General features: G+C 58.6%; 1 protein-coding gene across 1 annotated transcript; it reads right to left on the reverse strand.

Annotated features, from left to right (window-relative positions):
* Nucleotides 1-1,059: 1,059 nt before the first annotated feature.
* On the reverse strand, nucleotides 1,060-7,909 carry LOC104344611 (twist-related protein 2). Its single transcript, XM_086478687.1, has 2 exons — nucleotides 7,402-7,909; nucleotides 1,060-1,075 (listed from the first exon to the last, which is right to left on the reverse strand). Exon 1 carries the CDS (start codon nucleotides 7,892-7,894, stop codon nucleotides 7,409-7,411), a length of 486 nt encoding a protein of 161 aa, XP_086334813.1. The 5' UTR covers nucleotides 7,895-7,909; the 3' UTR covers nucleotides 1,060-1,075; nucleotides 7,402-7,408.
* Nucleotides 7,910-15,065: the final 7,156 nt, after the last annotated feature.

Genomic DNA, 15,065 nt, shown 5'->3' on the forward strand with positions numbered 1-15,065 from the left:
AGCGCTGGGGGAGGGTGCAGGGGTGGGCGCGCGGCCGCGCCGCCTCGTGCTTGCGACAGCACCATTTCCTTAGGAAACAAAAGGGTCGAACCCTGGAAAATTCCCCCTGGACTTTATTGGGATCGTCTGGAAACCCCGACGCCCCTCCATCACCCCCCCAGCGCATCCCCCCCAACTTGTTCTTGCCCCCAAAAGAGCCTGAATCCCCCCCGAGCAGCCCCGCTCCGGAGGTGTCCCCAAACTCCCCCATTCGCATGGCTGTGGGGAACGCATCCAGCCTTGTTTTCCAGTAATTTCCAAGAAATTGGGTTGTTCCAGCAGAGCGGGTGATTTGGTGACACGTCCGCAGGGTTCTGGTGAGTGGAGGGCGTCGTGAGCCTCGGGGTTGGTTGAGGGGGTTCAGCAGCCGCCCCCCAAAATCCGCTTCGCGTGTCCGGCGGCAGCTCGAACCGCGGCATCGTTGCGGCGCAGCCCTGCAGGGCAGGATGAAAGCGGCGCCGTGCTGGGCTCGGTGCTCCGTCCTCGGCCAAACCCTTGGACGCTGCTTTTCCACATCCCTGGGGGAAGCAGCCAGGACCAGGCCAGCGCAGGAGGGTCCGAGCCTTTCCCGTCTTCCCGACGGGAGTTGTCCTGCCTGGTCCTGGCAGAAGGCAGCTGCCGACACGTCCTGGCTGGCCGCAGGCAGAGGTGGGGACGCCTCCGGGAGGACAGAGCCCGCTGAGCCGGGGACATCGGCTTCCCCGCAGGCTCGGCTGGTACCAGAGCAGCTAAAACTCGACTATTTCTTACCTGCGAGTCAAAAATAAATTACACCCTAAAGAGTTTCACACGCAGCATCCAACCAAGCTCATTCCAAGCAAAAACCACCCAGGTCCTGGTTCGGGTCCCTCTGCCCCAGCCCTGGGGTTTGGAGAGGGTCAGAGGTTTGGCGGGGTGGGACGGGGCTCGTGCTCTCCTGCTCGCCAGGGAGGCTGCTGTCGGTTTTCGGGTGCTGGAGGAGCGCGGGGTGGCTGGGGCTGGGTGCCCGGGCGCTGGCGAGCTGCTGCTTGTTTCCGTCGAGGCAGAGGCGTGAGACCTGAGGGGAGACAAGGCAGGGTCAGCCTGGCTGCCAAGTCACCGAGGTTTTGGCTCGGCACGGCCAGCCCAAGCTTCCCAAAATCATGCAGAATCCGGTGCTCGGCTGGGAAGCCGGCGGGGGGAAGAGCCGCGTTCGGTTGCTGGCTCCCGAGCCTTCGTGCTTCGCATTCGCAGACTTCCCCAGAGCCGCAAGGGTTTGCATGGGACGCGCTGGGAAATGTCCCCACACCTGAGCCCGGGACCGCGAGCGTTCCAAAAACAATCGCGGCTTTTACCCCAAACGTGGTGCTCGGGGAGGATGGAGAGGGAAAGCAGCCGAACCGCTCGGGGCCGGGGGGGGAGGACTGGTGTTTTCCCATGATGAACTGTTCCCTCTCCAGCCCGGAGGACGACAGGCTGTCCCCGGGGTGGGTGACACCGGAGGGGACCCTGCAGAGCCGCCGGGCGCCTACAGTCAACGCCGGCCGCCAGCCTGGAGCCGGCGGCCGTGGGGCGGGTGAACGGAGAGCGGGAGCAGGGCAAGCCAAGCCGGGGCCTGATCCGGACCTTGGGCAGGGGGAAAACATCTCCTGCAAGGGCTGGGGGAGATTAGGAGTGGCTCCAGCAGGTCTTGAGGGACCAGCCATAGCAGGGGCGAGGGGCATCAAGCCCTGGGCGGGGGGGAATGGCTTCATCTTGCTGGCCCTGCTGCTCTCTGGGTTTCCTCCCCATCACCCTCAGCTCTCTGGTTTTATTCCATCACCCCCGGCTTTGCCTTCTGCTTTTCTAGTCCTTCCTTGCATAATAGCGGAGACCTTTAACTCTCCGGAGAGGAGCCTGGAGAGGAATAAATCAAACCCTCCAGTAATTCACCCCGGGCCCTGCTGAGGTAATGCAGACGGGGGGCTGGCAGGCTGCTGGGGGCAGCCCCTGCCCACCCTCTCTGCAGGCAGGGCTGCCCGCGGGGCTGGCGAGGCAGGACAGAGCCTGCCCGAGCCCAGTGGCAGAGAGAGGAAAACAAAATAAATCCCCAAAGCCCGACGCGTCCCACTGCTGTCCCCTCGGGTCCGTGGTCCGAAAGGTCCGTGACGGGCTCTGTGCACGCCCGCGGTGCTCAAGGGCAACGGTGCGCGGCACAACGGGCAGCCAGAAAGGCTGGCGCCCACCCGGCCCAGCGCAGGGCTGTCCTGGGGTGCGGGACGCGCAGGCACGAGCGTCTCGACACCCTCCCCTTCGCCTCGCGGCACGGCCGTTCTCAAGCCAACAAGGCCTGAGGCCCAACGACGCCCTCGCGGCGCGATTTCGAAGGCTGCCGAAGGGCTGCGGGAGCCTCCGGAGGAGCCCAGCCCCGCTCCGAGCGTGGGGATGGATGTTCACGGGGCTGGTGTGGGGCAGACCACGGAGCTGGGGGGGATGCAAGGCTCTGCGAGCCCGCCCTCGGCGCCCCGGCTGCCCTTCCCTCCCTCCGCTGCGTTAACGCCCTCGTCTCTGTTCAGGTACAGCCCTATAAAAAGGAATTAAATGCAAAGCCCGTCTTGTTAACGCATCTCCTGCGTTCCCCCTCAGATCCCAGGTGCATTCCCGTGACATTCGGCAATGAAATACGGGTTCGTTTCAAAGGCATTCCTCTGGGCTAAGCGAACGCAGCTGAGATCGAGCGAGCCCGTCTCCTCGCGGGGATCGTAAACCGGCAGACATTTTAATGCTCCTCGCAAGGGCTGGCTCTGTAATTTTATCTCTGTTTTAATTTTAACTAATCCTGAGCAGCGCTGAGAACCTGCCTTCCTGCGATGGAGAGGAGCCTGGCCCTCCCCGGGCAGGTTTGGTGTCAAGTCCTTAATAGAAAGGAGGGAGTTTTTTCTGGAAAACAAGGTTTTTCTGACGGTGAAGTTAACGGCAGCCCCAGTTGCCCCTTTGACATGGCCTCGTGTCGTGCCCAGGGGCCCGGAGAGGGACGGCCGGGCAGCCTGTGGCTCTCCCTGCTCCGGGCTGGGCTCCGGGAACCGTGGCAGAGCAGCTCGGGTCGGCAAGGTGATGCCACCCCGCGCTCCCGCGCAGCCGTCGGGGTGTCCCCTGGCCTCCCCGGCGCCGTGTGGTCGGACTGAGCATCCCCAGCCCCGTCTGGTCCTGCACCCTTACCTGGCGCTGGGGCGTGAGATCAGCCCTGGGGGTCTGGGGGATGTCCCGCATCTACGGCAGCTCCGCCTGCCCCGGGGCGCTAAAGCTGGAGCCTTCAGGGCACCAAATGTCTCTTCCTCTGCCTGTCCCCCCCCTGCAGACGCCGCGGCAAATGCTGGGCCGGCTGTGGGGGCAGACAGCAGCCTTCGGAGGAACCTCCTGGCCTCTAAACCCGCTCTGTGCCAGAGCAAGGAGCAAATCCCAGAAGAGCCAGAGGGGTGGGAGCGCGGCTGGTACGCCACATGGCCCTTGACCCGAATGGAAAATGGAAAAATCCCCCAGGCACAGATCTCCCAGGATCTGGGCAGCTCCTCGCCTCTTCTGGGAACTCAAACCAAAAGCGAAAGCGAGGTGGTGGCTGCCAGCGCGACCCCTCGCCCGCTGGAGCTGGCTGCGGAGGAGCCCAGCGCCTGGGCTTGCTCTGACCCAGCCCGGGGGTCCTGGGCCACCCCGGCCAGTTTAACCAGCAGCGAGCGAACGGCCCCGCTCCTCACTGCTTTTAAAGGACCGATCCAGGGTGGCAAGGCAGCTCAGCCGGACGGGAGGTGCTTTCTTGCCGGTCGGCAGAGGGGTCTCAGCTTTGGGGCGCAGATGCTGCTTTAAGTGCGTTTTCTGAGCGGCTCTGAGTGGGGAAGGGAGCTCCCCCCCAGCTCCTTTCGTACCCTGGTGCTTTAATACTGTGCAAGGAGACGTATTTATAAATAAAAAAAATAAAGAAAGGAAACATCCACCCGACAAAGCAGACTCCAAGCAAGAGCAACGGTCCCCAAAGGGGAGATTTATCCAAGGTCTTTCAGGATAGACAATTAAGCGAGGGCAACGCGAGAAAGACAATAAATCCAGGGAGACAAATGAAGGGCAAGGAATATCACCCCTTACAACTCCGCCAGTCTTTCCCCCCCAGCAGTTTCAGCCTCCAGCCTCATTTTCTCCTCCAGCAGGAAAAGAAACCATTTTAATGTGCTCAAGACCGTGCTGAAAAACCGTGAGCTTGGGGGACTTCAAACATTATTTTTCTTGCCTGAGGGCTCAATCCCTCTTTCCCCGGATGATGTCTCCTGGTTAACAAGGGCACATCCACATCCAGCTATTCCAGCACCCTTTGATATTTAATAGGCTGAGTTCCAGTGGAGACCAGTACGCCGGCGCTCGCAGCAGCCGTTAGCTGCTTTACATTATAAAATTACAGCCCCATTGCAAGCGCCGGGTTAATTCACTTACGGGAGAGAGACGCAGCCTTTCCCACTCCAGCATCGCTTCCCCTGGGGCTGTTCCCTCTTTCCTGGTCTTTGCTTAGCAAATCCTCCTCCCATTACTTCCCTGCCCAACTGGGAGCTGCTAATTGGTACCCGAATACCGCTGCAGGTTGGCACGAAGCAGATTATTATCTGTGCAGCTGAAGGATGCTTTGCCTCGAGGCAAGCACCGGAGCCGCTTGGGATGAATATTAACCAGCAAGGATAAGCACGCTGAGCGCGCTGCGCTCACGGGACGTGAGGGATTTTACGTGGAGGCTTTTTCATTTAGCAGAGAGGTCTTTAAGATCACTAAGGGTCTTTAATTCCTCTGTTTATCATGGGAACACAACTCCTGCCAAGTGCTCAGCTTAAATAAACAGGTCTACAGGTCAACAGCCGGACGCAGAGCCGCACGGCAGCCCACACACGCCACCAGGAGCACACACGCGTGCGCCGAGAGCCACGGCCCCGGGTCTGGGGGTGATGGGGAGGGGACTCGAAGACCCCCCACACCTCCCCAAGGCCAAGATGCCTTTACTTGGGCTTTGACCAAGTGCAGAGCTCGTCAGCACAGTGCTGAAGCTCTTATAAACCACCCACCCAAGCAGCCCAAGCTCCCACCGGGCTGTTTCCACCGCTCTTGCGAAGCCAGGAGCGGGACAAAGCAGCCCCCCTGTCTTTTGGGAGAGCGCACGGAGCACCCCACATCCCCCGAAACGGGGTGACCCGGCTGCAAACTGCAAAACCCCCAGGGCTGCAAAAAACCGTGATGCCCAGGAGAGGGTGAGGGAGGCTCTGGGGGGGCAGAGGGGCTGGGTCTGCTCAGGGGGGGCTCAGCATCCCGACTGTCCCCGGCAGCTTTTTGACTTCTCAAAGGGAGAACAAGTCACCACACGCTTCGCTTCTGGCTGTCCCAAAGGGGAAGGTGTCCCCAGGGCACCCAGCCACGGCACAGGGGCAGCAATCCTGCTGCCAGCGAGGACAGGCTTTCGTTTTTTTAAAGAACAGGTCTGCCCCAAATAACTGAAATCTATACAGGGGGTTAGAAAATGGGAGGTTTTCCCGTTGGTTAGAAGAGATCTTAGGAAGGCTTGCAGGAAAACGAGAGTTTAAATGTGGCACAGCCTTAAATGAAATCCCCCTGGGAGCTGGTCAACACCTTTAGCCAGCAGCTGCACCTTTATCTGTGGATCTGGCCTGAAACTGGGGGCTCTTAAGTGGCAAAGCCCGATGACAGGAGGGTCGTCGGCCACAGCAGAGCGTCCCCCAACGCCCCGGCAGCGCTTGGGCCGCTTGGCAGGAATTTGCTGATTTATTTTGTCTCAGAAAGGCCACTTCCCTGCTTTTCCCGCTCCCTCTGGCCTTTCGAAACAGGAGACCAGGGTGGAGAGCAGGTATTATTTTTTTTGCACTATGGCTTCCCCCACCCCAGACGGGACCCTAAAGGCAAAGGCCGGGAGCCCACGCTGCACCCACGGTGAGGAGGGGACCAGCGGTCTCGCTTTGGGCTGCAGCACCACACCGGTCCCTGCCCCAGCCGGGGGGCAGCACGGCTTAAGTGAGGGTCTCGCACCCGCTCAGCACTTCTCATCGCAGGGTCCAGACTCTCCCCAGTAATATCTATGATATATTTTATACACTTTCTCGTATAAATATGTTGCTTCTGCCTGCAGGGAGCCCAGGGCTGGGCATGGGCACCCACGTCCCTGCCCTGACTCGGGACTGCAGTAAGGCCGGCCAGGAGGAGAGATGGCAACGCAAGGAGGGTGCACGAGGCTGAACCCAATTGCCGGCAGAAAATAACCAGAAAAGGGTCTTTCATGGGCAGCCCTTAGTGGTGGGGGCACGAAAAAGAGAAAATAAGACCCCTCTTGCAGTTGGCTTCCCCGGAGGACCCGGCGGTCTCCCAGCGCCAGGGCCGACCCAAGGCAGGGCTTAATGAGTCCGTGCCCGAGGAAAGCCAGAAGCCCTGATCCCGTTCAGGGGATAACGGGGACTCTCGGGAGCTGGGCTGGGCTCCCGTGGACTGTTCCTGTAGGCCACGGCTTGGGAATGTCCTCCGGAGCTTTCTGCTCCTGCTCGTGGGCTGCAGGAAACAGTAGCGTGGAGCTGCCCCTTCTCCTCCCGTTCCCTCTTTCTCCCAGCCCAACCAGACCCAAACCACTGAAATTAGGATTATTCCCCTCAACAGCAGCTTTGCCGGTGATGCTCAGGCGGGGGCTGGGCGGTGCTGAGTACATCAAGCACGGGGTGCGGTGCAAGGAGTGGGCAAACCTCGCTGCCCCGCCATCCTGGCTCATGTCCCTGCGGTGGAGGATGCCCACAGATCCGAAGGGATTATGGATCCCGTCTTATCTGCGGCGCTTTCGGAGGGGGATAGGAGAAATCCCAGTAGGCTGGAGGCCCCAGGGCCACCCAACGCCGCCAGGGAACGGCGCTGAGGTTCGCCCGGGTGGCCAGGACAAGGCTGGGCTCTTTGCGCGGCGGGAGCCGCAGCAGCCGTCGGCCGATGGCTGCGGGGCTGCCGCTGGTCCCGCTCACGCGGCTTTGACACCTCGGCAGCCCGAGCACGTTCAGGAGGGCGCCTGCTGATTTATGCACCCTCCCGGGTGACCGTGGGAGGATAAATCAGATTTTTAAGCCCTCGTTTTAAACCTTTCACTAGCCTGCCCTGGACCAGACCCCGCCAAACGAGATCAGTCGCTTGTAGGGCTCTGCGCCTCGGCCCCCTGCGACGGTCCTACCGGCCCTGGCGAGGTGGGGAATCGCCACCTCCTCCGACCGCCGGCCTGGGCTTCGTTAAAGCAAATCGCTTGCACGTGGAGCGTGAGGAGGGGGCGGCTGCTGGGCGCTTCCCCCCGCCGGCCCGAGCTGGGGAGATGCGTGGAGGATGCGGGAGCGAGGGACGTGCCGGAGGTGCGATACATACCCCCGGCTCAGTGGGATGCGGACATGGACCAAGCCCCTTCCATCCTCCAGACGGAGAAGGCGTAGCTGAGCCTCTCGTGGGCCAGGTAGTTGCAGCTGGTGATCTTGTGGTCCAGCTCATCGCTCTGCAGGACCTGGTACAAGAAGTCTATGTAGCGGGCGGCCAGCTTGAGGGTCTGGATCTTGCTCAGCTTGTCGGAGGGCAGCGTCGGGATGATCTTCCGCAGCTCCGCGAAGGCGTCGTTGAGCGACTGGGTCCGCTGGCGTTCCCGCACGTTGGCGATCACGCGCTGGGTGTGCACGTCCTCGAAGGACTGCGGGACGGGGCTGCGCTTGCTCCGCTTGCCCTGCGGCGAGGGGGCACCGCAGTCCTCCGCCGGCTTGCCCCCCTGGCCGCGCTTGCGGAGGCATTTCTTGTGCAGCCGCTCGCCTTCCTCCTCGCTGGTCACCAGGCTGCCTTCAGGGGAGTCCGGGCACATGCTTTCCTCTTTCATCTTCTCGGCGCCTCGCAAGCGAAGGGCTCCGGGGGTCTCACGAGGTGCGACGGCCACAGCGCATCGGCCAGGCGGCCTGGAGAGGAGCCAGCGCCCGCTCAAGAGGTGCAGCCTGGAGCATCCACCCTTCAGCCTCCCCAAACCTCCCAAGGCTTGCGGAGCCCTCCAAGGAGCTCGGTTGGTTTTTCCTTTGGGCTACGGAGAGGAGGGCGTTCGGATAACTTTGGGGAAAGGCTCTTGCTGATAGGGCGAGGGGGCCCGTGGGCGGACCAGGCGCAGACCAATGCAGCCGTGCGAGGTAACGCAAACATCAGTGGAGCTTATGGGTTCCAGATTTCCTCCCTCCTTCCTCCACCGACACCCCCAAGCCCTCCGGCACAGATGCTCCTGCCTGCTGCCCGGATGTCAGGGGACGTTGCCTATGCTAATGTGAGCACCAGCCTTGGAGTGTTCAGGGGAGGCTTTTTTTTTTTGATTGTTTTTCTTTTTTTTTTAGAATTTTTTAAGCCCAGTTGACCCTGCAAAAGCCAGCCAGGAATATTCACTTGTTCAGTTTGGAAGAGGAGGCTTTTATCTATGAGAGATTCAAGTGGAAACGTGGAGCAATGGATGGTTCCATGAGCGATACAGGAGGGTATTCTCTGAATCCAAAGGAAGCAGCAACAGTGATCGGTGTCCATGCTGCTCCTAAGAAATGGCATAATTCAAAATGAGCTTGAGTTTGCACCCAGTCATCCATCTGCCCAGTCATCCATCTGCCCAGTCATCTATCCATCCATCCATCCATCCATCCATCCATCCATCCATCCATCCATCCATCCATCTCTCTTCCTCTGTCTGCATTTCTGGCACTCTACCATAGCCCTTGTTATACAGATGGAAGCCAATACCACCCACCATCATATTCCTCCCTTATAAATATGGCAGCTATTGCAGACAGGAGGGTGTAACAGGTCCAGACCCTGTTCCTGGCTGGACCCACAGCCAGCTCAGCCCCTCATTTCCCCAGGAAACCCAGCACTACGAGCATTATCACTCCCTTACGCCTCTCCTGAGCTTGCCTACAAACAACCCCACCTTCTCCTCCCCTCAGAAATGCCGGGAGAGCCGCAGCCCCTTCTAACCGAGGCTGGAGATCCAGATTCAGACTACCAAGCCATAAAATATTCTGCACAGGTCCCTCCTTATATTAGATAGTTTTCAGCCCTCTGGGGTCACACCAGTAGAATCAGCACATGAAACTGGAGTCCACCATCCTCCCACGTCCAGCCACCCCCTCCCAAAGAGCTCCTACACCTTCAGGAACCCCTATAACCTTCCCATCTCCTGCCTGTGCCCTCTCCACCTCTCCAAGGTGTTACTTCCCCGGAGTGTCTTGACCTCACCCAAGCTGTCCCTGCTCATCACGCTCTCCTGGCACAGCTCCCTGCTCTTGGCCATCGGGAGCGCTCACCCCAAGTCTCTTTGGAGGGACACTGTGGTCCTGGCATGATGCTCCTTAGGGATATTGGGATCCACGCCCAGCAGAGCTCCACGCTACAGTCTTGGGGTGTTATTCTGCCTTATCATGAGGGCACAAAGGGGTATTATGGGAAACGACGTAGTTTAAAACAGAATCAGTAATTCATCAATATAATTAAAATAATATCAATAAAACATAAATAGTTGAGTTGACAAATGCCTGTCTCTGTGTAGATGTTTTTTTAATGAGCTCCCTTTTATAACCCCTAACGAGGTGCCATATACAACGTGCTTTACCAACAGCAATACGTAACGTGCTGCAGGGTTCTGCCACACGGATGAGCCTGCTCCGTGCTGACCCCCCGCCTACCCCCAGTGATGGGGATGCGGCGGCTCGGGCTGAGCACGACCAGGAGGCTGCAGGAGAACGTCCTTTAAAAGGCAATGACCTTATTAGGGTTTTTTGTCTTGCTGCCTGTAACAAATTAATATTCTCATCTTGTCAGTATTACACTCATCCTGAATGACCTGCACTGTTGTACTGCAGTCTTCCCTTGAACGCCTCTTCAGGACCCTCTGACCCGCTCCCTACAGCCAGAGGAGGAGGAGGAGGAGGAGGAGGAGGAGGAGGATGTCCTCCCTGCTCTTTGAGGTGGGGCTGCGTAAGCAACTTGGCCAACTTTGCTCAAGCTACACCCGTGCCTAGTAGAGAAACCTCAATTCAAGCTCAGCCACAAGGTATTTCTCCAAAAACGTGCTCCACAGACCTGCCAAGCGCCTGCAGCCTCGCTGACCAGACTCGCATCCCCTTGTCCTCCAGGGCTCACAGCAGAACCCTTGCAAACCCCTTTCCCTCCCTAATTAGACCTGCCTGGATGCTGCTTTCTCGCTCGGGACGCCAGCACCCTGCAGGCGCTTGGCTTTATTTTAAGGAAACGCGTGTTTGCGCCTCCTTCCACAGGTTTCTCACCAACATCCTTCACGCTCGGTGGGGGCCCAAGCGAGGCGGCAACCTCAGAGAGCCCCTGTCCCAGGCAGACGGGAGTGACGACGCTGGATTTGAGAGGGCTTCGGCTCAGCCCCATCCTCCCTGCGCTCCTGTCAACTTGGCAGGGCCGGCGGTTTCACGGATGGGAGCCACCAGAGCGCCAACGGGTGAAAACCACCCGGTATTGCTGAAAGAAGTAAAAGATGCTCAGAAACAGGTCGGTACCCGGACCCGCCGGGAGGGAGCCCCGTGACTTTGCTCCTTCCTCCCCACCGGCCCCGCGGTGCCGGCGGGGCACCGGCTCAGCCCACCCCTCGCACGGGAGCGTGGTCGAGACAGCGCCTGGTGTCAGATGTTCGTAGAGACAATAGATCAGAGGGGCCTGGGAAAGCGAGAGAAAACAAAGGGCGAAGAAAAAAATACCCCAGGGAGGGCAGGATTTAGGCAGGATCCAGCGTCCTCTGATCCCGCGCTCGGCGGAGCTGGCTCAGCTCTGCCGAGGGCTGGGGAGCTGCCAATTAACACCAGCTGGGGCACGGGCTTGTGCCTGGGCTTTATTTTTTTATTAATTTTTATTTTTTTTAAATTTTATTGTTTTCCTTTTTAAAGAAAATAAGTTTAATTTAATTTCGCTGGAGAATGGGTTTGGACGGAGGAAGTGAAGTTTGGTATTGTTGCTGATATCCTTGAGCAAAAGGAGGAAGACAATGAGCTTTGATCTGCAGGAAGGATCAGCTAAGCACCCCGAACCGCTTGAGCGGGCTTTTTTTTTTTTTTTTTTTTTTTTTTTTAACCCAGATTTGGATGTTTTGTGGCAAGAGTATTTTTTCCCTTAAACATTTCAATTTGTTCTTTCAGTGAGTGCTTTTTTGGAAGAATATTAATATAAACTTCTCATGGAAAGGTCATGAGTCACCAAACTGTTTTCAATAACTTTGCTTTTCCAGCTAGCTGGGGGTTTTATAGCGCTCCTTTTGACAGATCAGTGAAAATTTCAGGCATTAAATATATGGAGGGGAAAAAAAAAAAAAAAAAAAAAAAAGCCTCGCTCGCTTGATTCAGTGAGAAGCCACCAGATGGAAGATTTGAATTCCCACCATGTCCCAGCCCCTCTGCCCACCTCCCCTCCTAGTCCTCCTCCTCCCCCCTCTCACTACTCACATCCATCCTTCCCGAGCAGCTTTTATTTCTTTTTTTTTCTTTGGTTTAGGTAGGAAATGTCCCCGGTGCTGGGGTGTCCTCAGCCGATCCGAGCCTGCAAGGTGGTTTGCAGGGCTCCTGCGGGGCCAGTTAGGAGTCTGCAAAGAAAGGAAAGGTGGAAAACCGGAAGGCGAGGACAAACCACACATGGGCAGGGAGCAAAGGGAAAGCCAGGCTGAGGCACACCAGTAACTCCAGAGAGGCTGTAGGACCTCAAATGGGAGCTGTGCCACGGGGTTGAGGTGGGAGCCAAGGCTTCTCTAGAAGGGGGCTGAGGCGTCCCCTCAAACCCGCGTCCTTCGCTGGGCTGGAGGCACGTCTTGGCCAGCCTGAGCCTCGTTCTGTCTCGGAGCCTGGCGCTGCTGGAGATGCTCCTCACCAGCCTCCAGCGCCGGATCTGGCTGATCCCTGCTCTGCCATCTGCTTGGCTGCAAAACAAGCCAAGCCCTTTTGGTCCCATCCCCATGAGCAGGTCTCCAAAGCCCCTGGTGATCCCAGCTCCGCTCCGTGCTGTCCCCCAGGCTTTCCTCTCGAGTCCCAGGAGAGCTGAGCATCAGCACGAGCGCTCGCTCACCTCCTTCCAGTACAACCCACCGGCTCAAGCAAACGTCAGACTGTTGTCCTGGGATGTCCTGGCCTTTCTCTATCTGCCGTAGGGGATGGTCCATCAGAGAGGTGGCTGCTCTCTGCATGGTTTGAAGGACAGCGTGGCACTGCTGTGCCTCCAGGTCCAGCGCTGTCGAGCTCAGGACACCTCATGGGAGAGCAGACGAACCACTGAATGTCACAAATCACAAATAAATTAATTACAGCAATTTGCTGCTTGTTCACTGGTGATAGATGTGACATTTTTTGGCTTTTCTGAGTTGGATCTTGAGTGTGAGGATCTGTCCCAGCCTTGTGGGACACGTTGAGCAGGGTTGGCTCTGACAGGAGGAGGTCTCAGCGGGTAGATGGGGTCTTTGGGCTAAGGCACGCTGGAGAAGAGCTCGGTGTGGAGCTGATGCTCCACACCACCGGTGTCAGGAAGGTGGACAGGAGGCTTCGCCATCCTCAGGCTTTGGGAAAGGGTTGAACCCGTGATTTTTCTTGTGTTGTGTGGCACAAACCAGGGCTGCATCTGCCCTCACAGCGTACGGAGGAGGGGCTGAGGAGCTGGGTTCCACCCGAACAACTCCCACAGACACAACGACTTGCCCTGGGTGGGCAGAGCGGGGCCGGGGCAGGAGGTACCTCACGGTCCGTCTGCAAACGCCGTCTCGGGCCAGGGAAGCCGAGCAAGTGCCACCCCCCCAGCTCCACCCTCGGGTGCCACCCTGGTAAAAACGGGGCCGCAAACCTGCTCTCCGCTGCGGAGAGCTGGGGCTGCGCGGGGATAACGCGGTCCATGTGTGAGCCCGGTGCCGTCGATAGCATCGCTTTGATGGCCGAGGACCTGATTACGTCTGCAAATAATTCTGGGCACAAAATCAGAGGCCGAGCCTCGATGCAGAGGGTGTTGGGTTTGGGGTTTTTTGTTGTTTTTTTTTTTTTTCTATTGCAAGCTGCTTTTCTTTGTTAGAGAGGACAAAAATAATCTCTATTTTATCCTGCGTGAAAAAAAGGAGGATAACGCTAATAAATTGAGAACATTAAAGGGAGCCAGGAATAGCCGCTGCCCCTGGAGGCTGGGGAAGCAGCTTTGGTTTCGCAGGTTTTTCTAGTTATTGCAGTGTTAGAGTGGAAACATGTGTGGTGCGAATAAAAATGCAAAGCATCCGCTGTAGCGTGCTGTTGCTGCAGCAACCGCAGGGAATATGGGCGAGGGGGATCGTGCAGGGCTCTGGCTGTAAAAGGGAACTCGAGCGCCGCGGGGTCCTTTGATCCGGGCGCCTGCAGCTTTGATTGATGGCCTCGCAATTCATTTCCTTGTCAAAGTGACATAATGTTCCTGGAACTTGCTGAACTTTTTAAGAACTAAAAGATGTTCCCTACCAAAACGCACCCCCCCACACACCACCACCACCACCCCTCCCTGAGCTGGGGGCGGTGGGGGCAGAAGGGACTGGGGTGGTGGATGGAGTATGGCCAGTGGTGTTGCTGGTGAGACTGGGAGCGAATCGTGGTGGTGGTTTTATGCTTTGCTTCGGTAGCGGAGCCGCGGGATGGGGCGGTGGGATGAGCTGCAGCACCGGGGCCGGGAGACGGAGGGACACCCCACGTCCCGCCCGCCGATGCCAACCGCCACCCCGCGCTGACGACCAGCCCGTTCCAGTTAATTTTTACGTGTGAAAGTTTGGGGTTTGTTTTCCCCCCTCCTCTTCTTCCCCATCTGTTTCCATCTGGCCATCAAAGGAGCCAAACGCCATGGTCTGGGTCCCGCTGCCAGCATCCTCCCCGCAAACAGAACAATTCCCACCGAAGCAGCCCCGGCACCGCGCGAGCCGAGGCTCGGGGTGGGCGGTGAAGCCGAGCGCGATGGGCTCACGCCCGGGGCACAGCGGCCGAGCCGAGCGCTTCTCCGGCCACCGCCGCTCACGGAGCCTTGGCTGGGAGACCCAGCGCTGCAACCTTGCTCTGCCCTTGAATGTGCATCAGTCCCAGGCAGCGCTGAAGCGGATCAAACACCCCCCCCCCCCCTCTAGGATTTGCTTTCCTGCTAGTCATAAAAGATCATCACAAGCGGTTGCTCTTCCTCTTTACTCCAGCTTTCTCCGCCAAAGCACCCAGCTGCTTTGCAAACCCCACGCAATGCTTCGCAGACACGAAGCCACCCTGGGAGGGCACCCCAGGTGATGGGGCAGGTGGGGCGGGGAGGGGGGGGGCCATGCGTGCTGTGGTCAGTAGGAAACCGACCCAGCATTGCCCCAGGAGAGGGGATGAAGAGGACAAACGTGGTTGTTTGCAGGCAAAGGAATTCTCCGGGAGGAGCAAGAGCCCTACAGCCCCGATGCTCCTGCGAGCAGTGACCCCATTCCTGCCTGGTGAGCAGCCTGACCCTGAGTCTACACCACCCCTTCAGCAAAGACTTCTTGGACCAGCTCCTCTGCTCAGGCAGGAGGTGGTGTTCACCCCGGGATAGATCACCCAACACTACCAAGAATGGTTTAGCTCCAACGTCTTTGTAGCTTGCGAGTAGTTGTGCTTGTACCTGTTGTCTTGCACCTCAGAGGCGAGTAAAAACCTCTCTCATTCTTGCCTTTAGTTTCTCGCCTCGGATTTAAATGCCAGACAGAGGCGTTGAGCTGCCCATCCCCGCCTGGCACAGCTCCCCGGCTCGGCAGACCCGGCTGCAGGACCCAGCCCTGGCTCCAGACGTGCAGCCCCTGCCCCCGGTGCAAAGCAACCCCCCCTCTGCCTTAGGGCCCCCCCGCGCTTCGCCCCGCACCGCTGCGCGCATCTGGCCGAGGAGGACGACCTCCTCCCAGCCCCCTCCAGCTGGAGGCGCCGAGGGTTGTGCCTCGTGGTGCAGAGGGCACCGCGATGCCCCAGCTCCGCTTGACGCATGCGAGGGGAGGTGCTGTGGGCACACTGCAGGCAAGG

This window comes from Leptosomus discolor, chromosome 27 (genome assembly GCF_034619465.1).
Source record: "Leptosomus discolor isolate bLepDis1 chromosome 27, bLepDis1.hap2, whole genome shotgun sequence".
NCBI lineage: Eukaryota > Metazoa > Chordata > Aves > Leptosomiformes > Leptosomidae > Leptosomus > Leptosomus discolor.